This window comes from Nyctereutes procyonoides, unplaced genomic scaffold (assembly GCF_905146905.1).
Source record: "Nyctereutes procyonoides isolate TBG_1078 unplaced genomic scaffold, NYPRO_anot_genome, whole genome shotgun sequence".
In the NCBI taxonomy this organism is placed as follows: domain Eukaryota; kingdom Metazoa; phylum Chordata; class Mammalia; order Carnivora; family Canidae; genus Nyctereutes; species Nyctereutes procyonoides.
In genome coordinates this window covers 2599843-2616012 of record NW_026575045.1, presented here as the reverse complement: position 1 = coordinate 2616012, position 16170 = coordinate 2599843, and the positions used below count along the sequence as shown (strand labels likewise).

Sequence of the window (16170 nt, the reverse complement as noted above, 5' to 3'; positions counted from 1 at the left end):
GCCAACAGGGGTGAATACCCCCAAATTCATGGTATCAACAATAGTATAGAATATAGACTAGACTCTGCGAGCCAGCAGGTTGTACCAATATTCAGTGCTAGTCACACTTCTGGGTGTTAGAGGTCACTTCTTCCTTGGTAGCTAAAAAGTGACATCTTTGCTATTGATGTAAACAAAACATTATGAAGAGAGATGGAGAGGGGCTTGAGTGATTTGGTAAGGGAACAATTTTGCCAATCTGCTTCTTCTCCCCAACTTGTGCACACGCTGAGCTTTGTAAGGTGTCCAAGGACATCTACTTATGCGCAGCAAGTGCAAACATTCAAGATTATGGTGAGAGTCGACCTCAAATAGCTTAGGTGGCCAATCTAAATTCCACAATCTGTTAACCTGACCTTGGCATTTCTTCAGGTGTTTCTACAGTTCTGAAACAGGAAATATTTCCATTACATAAAGGAATTTACAAAAATAATGTATCCAAACCTCATAGAGTCATTACAATATTGCATCATTTTTACAATAGAGTAAGAATTACAGACCAGCATAAAATATTGGCCAGGACCTGGGTTAACAGATTTTATTTTAAAAAAATTTTTAAAGATTTTTTAAAAATTTATTTATTCATGAGAGACACAGAGAAGCAGAGATATAGGCAGAGGGAGAAGCAGGCTCCATGCGAGGAGCCAGATGTGGGACTCGATCCTGGAACACCAGGATCACACTCTGGGCCGAAGGCAGGCGCTAAATCTCTGAGCCACCCAGGTGTCTCTTTTAATACTTTTTTTTTAATTATTTATTCATGAGACAGAGAGAAAGAGAGAGAGGTTAACATATTTTAAATGTGGGCATTTTGGGTATTTTAGTTAAATACATTGAAAATCTTTATGTCATTGGTGTTTTTCAAGCATATTGTCATTATACGTATGCTGGAGTGGACATCCAAGAGGGTAAGAGGGAAAAGGAGCATCCTGACCCAGTTGTGAACTTTTTATATATACCTAAATTTTTAGATCTTATGTGACAACTGATTTCTGCAGAATCTGGCTTATATGATGGAATAAGTTATTTTTAAAGGCACATCTGTTATTTATATTTTAAGCTTGATTTGGGTTTCTTAAGAATTTCCCTTTCAGAATTGTCCTTCTTTCAGGGTCATATCTACCCTAACAGTGGTTATATCTACAATAGAAGAAAAGCAGATTTTAAAGGCAAGATTGTTACTTGAGAACATGTGACTGCTCCCTGTGGCCTGCCATTTCCCTGAGGATGGAAGGGTGGTGTAAATCTTGCTCTCAGAAGATTCTCTGTGGAGGGCTGTCGTTCACAGCTCCCTGGGTGGCACGGAGCAGGACACACACATTGTGACACAGAATGTGTAGGAAAGAACAATCAAGGTTGAACAATGCACTGCCATCATTTCAAATGTCTCAGACTATCAAAACTTCTGTAGAGAGAAGATTAAATATATTTCTCAGCAGTCATAGTGGTGCTTGTTTTGCTTTTTAAAACAAGCCCTTGGGGAATCCTAGGGTGGCTCAGTGGTTTAGCCTTTGGCCCAGGGCATGATCCTGGAGACCCGGGTCAAGTCCCACGTCGGGCTCCCTGCCTGGAGCCTGCTTCTCCCTCTACCTATGTCTCTGCCTCTCTGTGTGTGTGTGTCTTTCATGAATGAATAAATAAAATCTTAAAAAAAAAAATAAAACAAGCCCTTGCTGGTGCCTACTTCTGAGCAACACACAACTTCATTGTAGATGTCCAGGGGCTTAGTCACATGGCCCACCCCCTCTCTGTGCCTCTCAGGGAGGACAAGGGGTGTGTCAGCAGGGTCCGCTACTGAGTCACCGAAGCCCTTACACTGTGAGCACTCAGCAATGGGTGATCAGCAGGATGACACATCCCATCGTGGTTGTGGTTTTCAGAAACTAGTAAACACTGAAATCTTGTTTTAGCTACAAACAGAAACAAATATTGTTACATTGCTTTTTCTTTTAAAGGTGTGTACTACGTGACTATGCAATGTACTCTTATACAAGAGCACACACCCCTGGTAATTCAAATCCCTATGGTGAGACTTAAGAGAGGTGTGGGCTTAAGATCTAAGTAGGTATAAGTAGTAATTACCAGATAAGGTTCATTACCATGGAAACCTAAGGGTGAAGCAACTGAAAACGGTGACTTTATACGACCTTGAGTTTGCTCATTTCTTTTTTTTTAAACAAATGACCCTTCTTTTTTTTTTTAAGATTATTTATTTATTTATTTATTTGAGAGAGAGAGAATGAGCAGGAAGAGAGGCAGACAGAGGGAGAAACAGGCTTCCCACAGAGCAATGAGCCCGACGATGTGAGGCTGGATCCCAGGACCCTGGGATCATGACCTGAGCCGAAGGCAGATGCCCAACTGACTGAGCCACCCAGGTGCCCCAAGTTTGCTCATTTCAATTAAAGGATACCCTGTGGCTTTATCATCCCTGAATTTTGCCTGTACAAATTCAACATTTTTTTTTTTTCAGAGGGACTGGTTCTTTATTTCAAAAAGACACTTGTCAATTTTCAGTATCAAAACAGTTTGCACTATTGGTTTCTTTCTCCCAATCGGCCCCCAAAGAGAGGCCACCAAAGGAAGAGTGCATTTTAAGCCAATAAGCTGCAGGATGCACACCTAACAGACCTCACGGAAACCTCACCTAAAAGGGGAGTTGGGGAGGGAAAGAAACTTTTAAAAGATCAGCACACTGTCAGCCCACAGACTGTAGAGAGTTCTCAGCCAGACGGGGTGGTCAATGTGCTCCAACCCTAAAGAAGCAAAGTTTCAAAATAATATAAAATTTAAAAACAGTTTTGTACATAAGCTATTCAAGATTTCTCCAGCACTAACTGATACAAAGCACGATGAGATGGCACGTTTAGAGGCAGCAGCTTTGGACCCAGAAAAGGGTGATGAGATGAGTTTGATTCAAGTGGCTAAATCAGTGGCGAACATAATTCTCTTTTTTCTTTCAAGGAGGCAGGAGAACAAATAAGTGGTCACCTCGACATAAGGGGAACATGATCCATTCTGTAAGCAGTTAGGACAAAGATAGGACAAGGATTTGGTCTCAGATCGAGGTCTCACCATCTTAATTTTTGTTTGGTCACATCTGATGGAAAAAAAACATTATGTTGCTCAAAGATAACCTTAAAGCTGAAACCCTTAGCCACACTTTTTTGGCCAACTTCTGGAATCACCTTTCTAATTTGGCTGGTATTTTGGACAGAGCAACGAGGCTCCAGTATTCATTAGGCTGAAAAGTTAATTCCAAATGGGAGGAAGGGGTTAGACTGCTGCTTCAGAACTGTGTAATTATTTGGAATGTTTTACAAATGTCCTACATCAACTACAACAAAAAAGGTAATTACAAAATTTGTACATCACAACATGCTTTTAAAGACACTTTGCATTGTGCTCACATTCCCTTAAACATTGTTCCCAAAGGTGCTCAGCCTCAAACCCAACTGGAATCTCTAGGGAGAGGCAGAGACAGTTTGGTGAATAAGACACAGGGGTAGGGGTGGGAGAGGCAGCAAAAGGAGAAAGCAGCCTTCCAGTTAAAGATCAGCCCTCAGTTTCAAGGCCAGCTTCGGGCAGGCTGGGCCTCAGGCAGAGTCAGGGTCAGAGGGAGGAGCGGCGGCACGGTGGGACTGAGGTGCTCTACATCTCATTCAGGTCAAGCAGAGTCTGGTCCAGCATCCTTTGTGTACACAGGTGCTCCTCTTTGGTGCATTTCAGCTTATCTTCCAAATCATCAATTGTCTTCTCCAGCTTGGCTACCGATCTCTCAGCAAACTCAGCACGGGTCTCTGCCTCCTTGAGTTTATCCGTGAGAATCTTTATCTCTTCCTCATATTTGTCTTCCTTTTGAGAGTACTTTTCCTCAGCAGCACTCAGACACTTCAGGTTCTGGTCCATCAGCCTGATCTGCTCATCCATCTCTCGGCAACGGGACTCTGCCAGCTCAGCTCGTTCCTCTGTACGTTCCAAGTCCCCCTCAATGATCACCAACTTCCTAGCCACCTCTTCATACTTCCGGTCTGCCTCTTCTGCAATGTGCTTGGCCTCTTTGAGTTGGATTTCCTGGAGTTCCATCTTTTCTTCATCTTTTAAGGCTCGATTCTCAATAACCTTCATACCTCTCTCACTCTCATCAGCAGCTTTCTCCGCTTCCTCCAGCTTTTGCAGGGCAGTGGCCAGGCGCTCCTGGGCGCGGTTCAGCTCCTCTTCAACCAGCTGGATCCTACGGTTCAAGGAGGCCACCTCAGCCTCAGCCTGCTCCCGGGCCCGCCTTTCCCCCTCCACTTCCCGCTGCAGGCGCTCGGCCCTCTCCTCTGCGTCATCGGCTTGCTGCTGCAGAACCTGGATCTTACGCTTCACCGCCTCGATGGTGGTGATCCCGGCCATGGTGCCCACCCAGCCCCTGCTCGCGCTCGGCTTCTCGCCTCCTCCGCTCCGCCCAAATTCAACATTTTTAATAACTCATATAATTTTATATGATGTTGAAATGAGAATTATAAGTATAGAAATTAGATCTACAAAAAAATCTTCTGCACAGATTTGTCTATTCTTTCCTATTATTTATTTAATCACTGGATATTTATTCAGTGCTCTGAGTTATAATCCAATACTATTTTATCTATTTTCTTGCTCAAATTGTTCCAGTTTTGGTCATTGGGAGATTTTTCAGTTAGCTCCTGTGTCAATTAGACATATTCCTGTCATTGTGGGGGGTTTTGTTTTGTTTTCTTTTAGTTTCGTTTTGTTTTTCTGCTGTTTTACTATTGCTTTTCTTTGAGTTCTTCCTTATTTTCTGTCACTACAAGGTGCTGCAAGCTTACCTTGTATATTTCCTGCCCCCAATCTTAAATAAGCCATTTCTCCAGGGAGTCTTGGTTGTTTTTATGGGAGAATGTCATTAGAAACCAGTATCTTCTTGCATGGGCACTGTTGTTCTTAAGTCCTCTCAGTTGGCAAACCAATAAGTATACATGTGTGTACAAATCAGCATACGTGCACGTCTATAAACGTTTTGGTGTGTATTCATTTGGATCTATATTAAGATAAACATGAATTGCTACTGATGTCCCCGATGTAATACCGCGTATATCATTCTAGCCTCTCCCCTTGGCTTATCTGTAATCTTCTCCAAAAGTGAGAAACTTGGCTCCCAACATCCACCACCAATTTACTCTTTGTTCCATTCTGGTAGACCTATCTAGTGGTTTTAACATTAACCCACTCCAGTGGGGCTCATCTTTCCAACAGAATGCAGTGCTTAAGCACAAATTCCTTTTCCCTTTGGTTATATAGTCTCTATTCATTTCCAAAGTTACTTAGATCAGCAGCCTTCTCCCCACCCCCTTTGGTAAGATTATTCCCCATGTTCATAGTATAGATAGATTATTTTGGCATAGTCTGCATTTCATCCTGGGATCCCTCAATCTCTTAAATGATGTTTTAAATTTGCATATATTAAAAAAAGAAATGCTGTTAGCAGTTGTTTATCGCTGTTAGTACTCCAGCTTCATTCCAAAGAAAGTTAACGCACTTGTCCATGAAGCCTCCCTAAATCGTTACAGACTATAAGAATTCCTCTTTGACTTGAGACGAGTTTCTTTGTTGTATTTTACCTAAGAGACTGCTTAGTCTCACAAGGAAGAAATCAAATGACTTTCAAAACCTTATAAAATATACTATGGTAAAGTCAGCACACCTGTTCTGGCTCCAGAATTGATTTTCCTTTTCTGGCTTTGTTCAGATACCTGCCTGACTTTTGCTCTTGGTCCCCAGCCCATCCCTTCCTTACTTTGTCACCACATTGTTTTTGCCTTATCTTTATTTTTATCTCGTGAAAATACTATTTGGCATCAGCTTGACTAAATATGAACCTCATTTGTTTCCTTAAAATAATGCTTACGTTAAATATGCATGCTAAATTCTCTCATTTTCTCACTACCAAGGGTGGAAAAAATGATGATTATTCTAGCTTTCTCTATATAGGGCTTAAATGGAATAAACCAATTTACTAGCATAGAAATTTTTGAAACCTGTGCCTTAATCTGTGTGTTCTCTAGAAAAATGCCCTTTTACCCCCTAAAGAAATTTGCATACATTAAGGTTCACTTTTCATGCTGTAAAGTTCAACTCCTCACTGGAAGAGCTGGAACATAAACCTCCTGCTGCCCCTGTTAAGGGAGAGATGCACGCAATGACTTCCTTCCAAAGAATGGAGTGTGGAAGATGAGAGGACAAGAATTCTATCATGGAGAAACCTGACAAACACTATCTCAGCCAGGTAATCAAGGTTAACATCATCAGTCTTAAGTCATATTGCCAGCATGTACCCTGCCATGATATGATGAGATCTTCCTCTCCATACCCATAACTCTGTCTAATCATGAGAACAACATCCGGGAACCCCCAATTGAAGGAAATTCTACAAAATACTTAACTAAGCTGTTTTCAAAACTGTCATAGTCGTGAAAAACAAGGAAAGTCTGAGAAGTCCAAAGAAACAAGATAACTAAATGCAGTGTGGTATTCTGTATGGGATCCTGGAACAGAAAAAGGACATTAGGTTAAAAAAAAAACTAAAGGTATCTAAATACAATACAGACTTTAGTTAATAATAATGTATTAATATTGGTTCATTAGTGGCAACAAGTGTACCATACTAGTGTTACCAGTAGGGGAAAATTGGGTAGGGCCTCATGGAAGACCTTTTTAACTTTTCCATGAATCTAAAAATATTCTAAAATAGTTTATTTTAAAAGACAAATAAAATAGAAAAAATTAGATCTGATACCTTAAGAAAAAAAAGATTTGTAAATTTGAGAAAAAGAGACTGTTGGGAGATTTTGCTTCCTTTGGCTTATAAAATATATTGCTACTACTAATCTTACAGGATTTTGACTGTTTTTTCTTTTCTTTTCTTTTTTTTAATCCAAAAGTAGGCCACTGCCTATGAATCTAGCAAGTAGGAATAACCCAAAGGAACTCATCTCTGAAGATGCATTTAGATTGGTTTTTTTGCATTAAGAATGAATTGATGACCCAAAAACCTTATTTCAAATGCTAATCAGCATCTATTAAACAGAAAATTGTTATATTCTGGAAAACTATCTGGGTCCTCCTATAATCAGTAATTGGGGTGTAAGTTCATGTCTACTCTGATATTATTGCTCTGGAACATATTAGACTATGTTTTTTTTTTTTTTTTAGGTAAAAACTGGATTTCTCAACTCTGTTGGTCAGCTCAAAACCTACACAATAGGAAATTTTTTCTTTGTTATGGTGAAATACATATAACATTTTAAAGTGTACAATTTAGTGACACTAATTAAATTTACAATGTTAGGAAACCATAACCACTATCTCGTTCTAAAACTTTTTCATCAAAACAGAAACTCTGTATCCATTAAACAAAAACTTCCCATTCCCCACTCTCATCAGCCCCTGGTAATCTGTGATCGACTTTCTTTCTCCATGAATTTGCTCATCCTAGACATTTTGTCTAAGTGAATCATACGATATTTGCCCTTTTGTATCTAGTTGATTTCACTTAGCATAATATTTTTAAGGTATATTCATGTTGAGACATCTATCAGAATTTCATTTTTAGAAGGCTGAATAATATCCTTTTGTATGTATAAACCGCATTCTATTTATCCATTCATTTGTTAGTGGAATTAAGAGTAGTCCCAACTTTCAGCTATATGACACAATAGGTTTTAGAAGTGCAATGCTTAAAAAAAAAAAAAAAAAGAAAGAAAGAAAGAAAAAGTTTGTTAAATTTTCCTGGAATTCAAAATTTGGCTTCATTGTTATTAGCTTTGATACCTATCATTTAATATCAAATGATAAATGAATATGCCAGAAATCAGCCACTGAATTTTGTGCCACTGGTATCGTCAGAGGTGGCTCTAGAAGCCCAGGTGAAAGTCATAGCCGAATAGGTAGCATTCTCTAAGAAAGTCTTGCTTTTGTTGTTTGTTCAGGTGTATCTGGTTCTGATTTTGCACAGCTCTTAAACGTTACACCCCTGTCTCGTTTCCTTTTCTTTCTCCCTTTTGTCATGGCTATAGTATTGTCAAGAAACTCGGGTTTCACGTTTTGATTGATGTATGTTGATTTTTAATTAGCACACCAATTACCACCATAGTTTATAAATCAAGTTCTGCTAGCTGGCATAATTAACGATGCTGCACATATGAGAATATGAGCTCAATCAATTGTGGTTGGTAGAATTTATCTGTGGAGTTTGTATGCCCCAAATGCAGCACCTCTTTACCCTGAAAGTAGATTCTCCAGGAGCCCTTCCTTAATTAGTAGTATTACTATTCACCTAATTACTCAAGAAAGACCCCAAGGAATTACTCTTGGCTCCTTCCTTTTCCTTACTTCTTCCTATAAATCCTAGATTTTGCCTTGCATCAATTTTTATCAAATCATCTCCTACTCTGTATTCTTTGGTCATGGCTTGCAAAGTTATCATGGAAGCCCTCATCATTCCTTCTGGAGAGTCAGACAAAAGGGGCCCTTGCCCTAGGTGCTGAGCTATAGAAGGACCAGCATATCACAAACACAAGAGATTGTTGAGGAGCACATGGTGACTGTCATTCAGGATGTGAGGCTCAGAGCTGGGACAAATGTGGGTCAAGCCCCAGGGAAGCATTCTTCCATGTCTCTTCTCCCACCTCTTCCCTCCATTCCCTCAAATAAAAGGCAACTATCTGTATGCTATTAAAGGTGGGAATTATGTCATTCTATATGTAAGAGGAAAATGCTGCTTTCTTCATGCCACTAAAAAATTGAAGTGGGCAAGTGTTTAGCTGAAAGGAAAGACAAATGAATCAGCTTGCTGTCACGGGCTGAATTGTGCCTTCACAATCCATGTGTTGAAATCCTAATCCCCACTCCCTCAGATTGTGACTGCATTTGGAGATAAAGTCTTTAAAGAGGCAATTAAGTAAAAAAGAGGTCATTGGGTGGGCACTAACTCAATATAACTGCTATGTTTATAAGAAGAGGATATCAGGACACAGACACACGCAGAGGAAAGACCATGCAAAGACATAGGGAGAAGACCGCCATTTATAAGCCAAAGAGAGAGTCCTCGGAAGAAATCAACCCTGATAATATCTTAATCTTGGACTTCTAGCATCCTACACTGTGAGGAAAAAAATTTCTGTTATTGAAGCCACCTGGTCTGTGGTACTTTGTTACGGTGGCTCTAGCAAACTAATACATCTGCCAAAGTTCTTCCTCACAGATAGCATAACAAATATTGGTTTGCACACATCTAGATATAATATGTATGCCACATAATGGCAATTTTAGTATTAGCAATGAAGCGAATATTAAAAGTAAAATAGCAAATACTTGTGTTTTTATAAACATGCAATAGGATTCCATTGGATTTTTAAAAAACTCAACAAGAATTTTGTCTTCTTTAGATAATTTTGGCCTGGCCCCATTAGGTGACCTTCCTTCAGGCACCTATAATTTCCTGCATACACCTTTAACCTGCACTTCCTATATGGCTTTCAACATCTGCTTATGTGTGTTACTCTTCCAGCAACTAGGAGCTACATCAGGAGGGGGCTTATTTTCATGAGCTCCCTCATTTCACTTTATAATCCAAAGGAGATTTTATAACTCAGTCGACATAGAAACAGATTTGTTTTTTGCCCAGGTAAACATATCTACCTACGGTTGATATCAAATCATTATAAGATGAAAAACATCATCTATATTATTTTCTGATGTCTTTATTAAATAACTAGTTAAAAGTCTAATTATCAGTTCTTTGCAAGAGTGAGGATGAGTTATTTAATAAATCTTGATAAATTAAGTAAATTTTAATACCTTCTATTTTCTTTCTTTTTACTTTTTGACTTTTAATTAATTAGAACTAGTCCATGTGCATACACAAAAATGAAAATGTCCAGGGGTATTTAGCATTCATCATTGTTTTCCCAATTGCAAGTTACATGTGATAGGTTATTACCACTCCCAATTTATTAATTTTAGGCCTCAATCTCTGAAGTATAATACAGAGTTTCCCCTTCTTTGGACAATGAACATGATATTCTTTCTCATAGGAACAAGAAATGTTGGCATTTGGAGCTAAGTAAGTTTTGTTTTGATCAAAGAACTAAATTTTACACTACCTATAAACAAAGACAGTTTTGTTTGCACTGTCACTGCCTGGCTCCAGGATTCTGGGTCAAAGCATATAGAGTTAATGGTTAGGATTTCCTTCCATGAAATCAGAGTTTTCATATATCTTAAGAACTCTTGAATAATTCATTCCACATTGCCCTAACAATAAAATATAATGTGGCATTATAAGATTCCTTATTAGTACTCATACGCATTAATCTTTGTAATGATTTTCCCCCTAAGATTACTCACATCTCTTTCAGGGCTTATAAAGTCTTCCTTTTACATTTTTAGGCACCAGCAGTAGATAAAGAAATGGAAAAATCATCCTCTAAAATATTATACACAGGCTTCCGTAACCAAAGTTGATAATTTAATTTAGCAAGTTGTTTTGTTTATACTGCACTGTTTAACAGGAGTTTTTTGTTTTAGGGACACCTAGGTGGCTCAATCAGTTAAGTGACCTCTTCTTGATTTTGGCTCAGGTCATGGTTTCAGAGTCAGGAGACTGAGCCATGTGTTGGGCTCTGTACTGAGCATGGAGCCCGCTTAAGATCTTTCTCTCCTTCTCCTTCTGCCCACACTCGCCCCACACTCACACACATTCTCTCTTTCACTCTTTAAAAAATAAGCAAAGGCACATAAATAAGGCATTACTATATACTAGCATTTTTTTCGGGCTCTGGTGATAGTGAACCAGACATAATGGCCACTATCTCAAAGGAGCTGATAATCTAATATAGGAAATAAAACTAAATACCAGATTAATCAGCGTAATCTCAGATGATGCTCTGAAAAGACATACATTCCTTGAAGACATGAGACTAGGGAAAGATGATTACAAGAGGGGTCAGGAACGTGTGCTCACTCTGTGTCACATGGCCACGATTCTCCTTGACTACATCACAACCATGTGACTTTCATCAATTTTGTCCAACAGTCATTTAGTGAATATTATAACTCTTCTACTGTTCTCTTCTCTCTTACTCACATCATTTGCTGTTTTGGTTCTCTTTGATCCATCTCTAAGACAACATAAATGATGCACAATGGAAGAAAATGTGGAAATATTTGGGGGCGGCTAATCTGCTGGTTTAACTTTTCTTGGTTTACTCTCTTGAGGCAAATGTCATTTGGTGGAAAGAATAAAAAACATGAAGTTAGAAAACTTGGTTTTGAGCCTCTTCTTTTCTCCTTGTTAGCTCTTCCTTAATCTGAGCCAATGTTTCCTTTTCTCCAAATATTGAGAAAACAATCTCTGTGACCTGTTTGTGGGATGTTAACTGAGAAGTAACATGTGCATCATCCAGCAAAGAGGAGGGCACCTGCTTGGTATTCACCTGACATCAGAGATGAGATTTGCTTTGCCATTCCAGTAATGTTGCTAAAAATGCAGGACTCAGCCCATACTATAAAAAAAAAAAGGCAAAATTCCCATTAATATAAACAATCGAGTTCTAGAGACAACACAAAGATGATTTTTGAATGAAGTAATAATTCAATAATAAAATTCAGTTATTTAACTATGTGGAGTCTGCTCACGTTCCATTGATAAGAATGTAAATGAAGAATTAATCCATACATAAGGAAAAAATCAAAATATTTTGATTCACTGTAATCTGGGAGTCATCCTTGACCTCTTTCTGTCCCTTAACTCTCACACCCCATGAATCATGAAATTTCATTGATCCTGCCTTCTGAAGTCACATTTCTATTTCCACAGTGTATTCTTAGCTCACAACTGTGACATCATCTCCCCTGGGCTGCTAAAGAGCCTCTTCTATGATAAATCATCTTTTCTTCTTTCATTTCCATACCTCTGTCCTCCTGCCAATGCCAGAGGGAGAAAACATTCTATCACCATCCCAAGACTGAGCCTTCTAAAATGCAGACTTAATCTAAACATGTTACTCCTTTTGCCTAAATCCGTACAAAGCCTTTTCTTGTCCTCTAGTGTAGAATCCACTCTTTATCAGGCATTGTTTCCACTGCTGCTCCTTCCCACCCTTAGCTGTGTTGCGGCTAGCGTGAATTGCTGGCTGCTCATTCAGCTAACTCTACACTGACATCCTTTTAGGCTCTCTCCCTCCCCTCTCCCTGTCCTAATTCCACATGGGTTATATACAGTATCAGCTGCATAGCTTTTAGGGCCCACAGCAAAATAAGATCGTGTAGCTCTTTGCTTAAAAATCATTAGTAACTTTGATATAATGATGGCAGAGCATTGAACTAAGCCCTAGGCCCTTCTAAATGCAGGGCTTAACAGCACAGGACATCCACCTGCAAAGCCCAGTTAAATCTCTCTCCTCAGAGTTTCTGAGTAAACCTCAGTATCATTTAAAGCAACACATTTTAACTATCTATTGACCTATCTGCCTCCTCTTCTAGATTGTGTCCATTAGGGAAAGGAGCCACAACTACTTCACTTCTTTAGCCTTCACTAAACATTTATTCAGGGCACTATACAGGTGTCCAGCCTGGGGCTAACCTGTTTACGTATAATAAAGCAGCACCTGGACTTAGTGGCCTGGTTTTCTCTTCCCTGGTTTTCTCTTCTCTCTTCTTTCTCTTGAGATCCTCAAGCACCATCTCTCTATCCCATGCCTGATACTGTTCTACACTCCAAATCCTGTGTCCAGTTTCTGTAATCAAATGTCCAGGAACATTATGGTAAATTGAATCTCTGAAATTAAGAAATATCTTATACCTCAGGATTTCAAGTACTAAAAGATCTTCCTCAGCTCCCTTTGTCTTTGTGTAGGCCTGAATGGGAAAGATGGAGCAGTGTGGAGAGAGAAGTTAGTCAGAAAAAAGGACCCAACATCTTTCTATATTATTCAATTTCCTTTTGTTGAACATAGTTAAAATATATCTAAGAGCTTCACAAAGCCTGAGCTCAAACAGAGAAAGGGGGAATTTCCATGTACCCAAGAGAACCATAGCATAAATGATTCTTTAATTTGAAGAAATAGGTGGTAGCAGAAGAGAAGGAAGCAGATGGATCCTTGGATACTAATGGCACCAATAACACCTTCTGGGGACACCAGTAGGTTTTATTCCCCTCCTCCCCTCTGAGATCATTCTCTTCCTCCAAAGCCCCAAACTTCTGAGGCTCTGTCCAGGACAGAAGAGCCACCAAGAATGATGAGTTTAAGCTGAAAGTGACTCTGTTGCCTCTGGCTGAAGAAGTAGGACTTGGAGTGTAGAAGAGTCCCTAATTTTCCTTTTACAATTATAGCCTGGCAAATGTTCTAATACCCGAAACTGCTATTCTCACCTTAAACAAGCAATAGGGGTTCCATTGTGCCATTATTAAAATTCTTTATCTATATAGTGTCAACTTGCAAGAATACCTTGGGACTAAGAATAACATTACTGAATATCTTTCATATTTCATATATATCTTGCCTAGTCCTTACAGTAACTCTATGAAGTGCCAGTGTTTCTCTGACTTCCATTGTGTAGGTGAAGAAAGTGTACTTGCTCAGAGTACTTGCATGATTAGGAAGATGTGGGCCTCAGATTCAAATCCAGATGAGCTGTCCCTCAAGCCCATGCTCAACCCCTCAGTGCTCACCATGTCAAATAGTGTTAATCCCATGCCTTGTGAGCCCTCACTTACTGTACTTCTTCAGTCTTTTATTTCTTTGTGCACCTTTTTTTGTTTTTGACACTATGCAATTTTTATCAAATACCTGAATTCTTTTTATACTGATCTTACCTTTGTTCCTAGACTTTGAGTTCACTGTTATCCTGCCCTGGATTTGATTCATCTTGGAATCTGAAAACCTCAGAATTGTGCCTTACACATATCAGGCCTTAAATAAGCTTTTTGAATGGAAGAATGAATGTGAGGAAGTACAGAAGATAGGAAGATAGATTGCAAATTCTAAATGAACTGTTTAGAAAGAGCTATTTAGGGACATCTGGGTGGCTCAGTGGTTGAGCATCTGCCTTCATCTCAGGGCGTGATCTTGGGATCCTGGGATGGAGTCCCACATTGAGCTCCCCACAGGAAGCCTGCTTCTCCCTCTGCCTATGTCTCTCTGCTAGTCTCTTTCTCTCTCTCTCTCTCTCTCTGTTTCTCATGAATAAATAAATAAAAATATTTTTTTAAAAAGAGCTTTATAGAACATCACTATTTTGCAAGGTAAGGTGGGAACTGTTTGTATTCATATTTAGTAAGCAGTTATCTCACAAACTATTTATCACACATCAACTTCCCTCAAGCCCATCAGTATCTAAAACAACACTTAAAATGTTTTTCTTAGAAATTCTTTCTTGTGTGAGACTATATAAGGAAATATTCTTAATATATTAACTATGATAGGAGAATTCCTCAAACTTTCATTTGGCAGATTCTGCAAACACACAAAAACTGTTACCTATACCAATGTGAAATTCTCCTTTTTCCTAATTCTGCTTTGTTTAATAAAGTTTAGTAAAAATACTCATTCCTTCCTACAAAGATTGTCTTCTAGGTCTCTTTTCTTTCTCTTTGGGAATTTTAAACCTCGAATATCCATTCTTCATAGCTTTTGTGCACATGCTTTGTACACTTTCACTTTCACTCATATCTTATTGTCAGAAGAGAAAAGGAGCAGGAGTATGCAACCCAGCCCTATTCCTTCCCTACCTCCACCCACTAACATCACTCCTACTTCTTTCCTAGACATGGTGGTCATAAACTTGTCCAACCACTCCTTCTCAGTTCTCTTTTTCTGGACTCTCTCAATATTAAACATGGCAGCTCTACCAGAAAAATACCAACTTCATTTCCACCGAAGTGTCCTGGGTTGGTGCAGACAACTGGACAACCACCTCACCAATTGACTCACATCACAGGTCACTCACTGACCATGACCTTGATCATAATCTCATAATCTAATTTATAGACCATAAATTGTTCATCTGGTCGAAGAGGTAGAGGTGACTAATATGGGTTATTGCTATTGCTGTTGGTTTTTTGTTTTGTTTTGGTTTATTTCACAAAACAAACACTCCATCTTTTTCATTTTGCAGTGGAATGTGAGGCTTCAGTTGCTAAGAACTTTTGTCATTTCATTGAGGGATTTCCCATTTGATAAAAAAATTAGGACATGATGAAGTGGTGTTTAGAAATAGCTATTTGTGCCTCTGTTTTGTTTTACAGCACTTGGAAGCTTTATTGCCCCAAGGTTTACCTGTATTGAATTCTATGAATAATTGAGAAAGGTGAACTCAGGTAAACATCTGACCTTTCTATAACCAATAATGCAGTGGAATGAGGATATGGGAGGCAGAGATAGAAAAGGGGAGGAAATACATTTTTTCCTCGTGCAAAGTAACTCTCTGGTTTTATTAAAGTTACAAGAGAAATTTAGTAGGTGCTCTATGTTGAAAGTGGCCTTAGATTTTTTTAAATCACTATGAAATTGGACAAGCACTATTGTAACAATTTATTTTTTTAATAAAGTGAAAAACCACATTGCACATTAGTCTAACAAATCAGTTGCTTTGATTTTCTCTGGATTGAATATTTGGATCTCTTTTGGATTGTTATTAGATTGGAAAAATACATATCTGCATTATCTTTTTTTCTTTCATGCACCCTTCTATTTAATTAGGACAAAATAACATGGAAGTACCTATAAAGATCTGAATCACCATCATAAAAAATACACCAATTATCATATGGTTTCACTCATATGAAGAATATAATAAATAGCACAGAAGATCATAGGGGAAGGGAGGGAAAAATGGAATGGGAAGAAATCATAGAGGGAGATAAGCCATGAGAGACTCTTTACTATGGGAAACAAACTGAGGGGTGCTGGAGAGGTGGTGGGCAGGGGGATGGGGTAGTTGGGTGATGGGCATTAAGGAGGGCATGTGATGTGGTGAGCAATGAGTGTTATATGCAACTGATGAATTACTGAGGTCTACATCTGAAACTAATGATGTTCTATATGTTGGCTAATTGCATTTAAATAA

General features: G+C 38.8%; 1 protein-coding gene across 2 annotated transcripts; it reads right to left on the bottom strand.

The window, feature by feature from the left end:
* Window positions 1–2504: 2504 nt before the first annotated feature.
* Window positions 2505–4483, bottom strand: LOC129509253 (tropomyosin alpha-3 chain-like). Of its 2 annotated transcripts, XM_055324674.1 has the most exons (2): window positions 4306–4373; window positions 2505–4171 (listed from the first exon to the last, which is right to left on the bottom strand). In XM_055324674.1, the coding sequence occupies exons 1-2, from the start codon at window positions 4371–4373 to the stop codon at window positions 3691–3693; spliced, it is 549 nt and encodes a 182-aa protein (XP_055180649.1). In that variant the 3' UTR covers window positions 2505–3690. The 2 variants fall into 2 exon arrangements, with proteins under 2 accessions (XP_055180649.1, XP_055180648.1); XM_055324673.1 differs by having other exon boundaries at window positions 2505–4483.
* Between the last annotated feature and the right edge of the window lie 11687 nt (window positions 4484–16170).

Excerpts from the sequence above, each read along its gene's own strand:
- LOC129509253 (XM_055324673.1), bottom strand. The coding sequence starts at position 4,437 with ATGGCCGGGATCACCACCATCGAGGCGGTGAAGCGTAAGATCCAGGTT.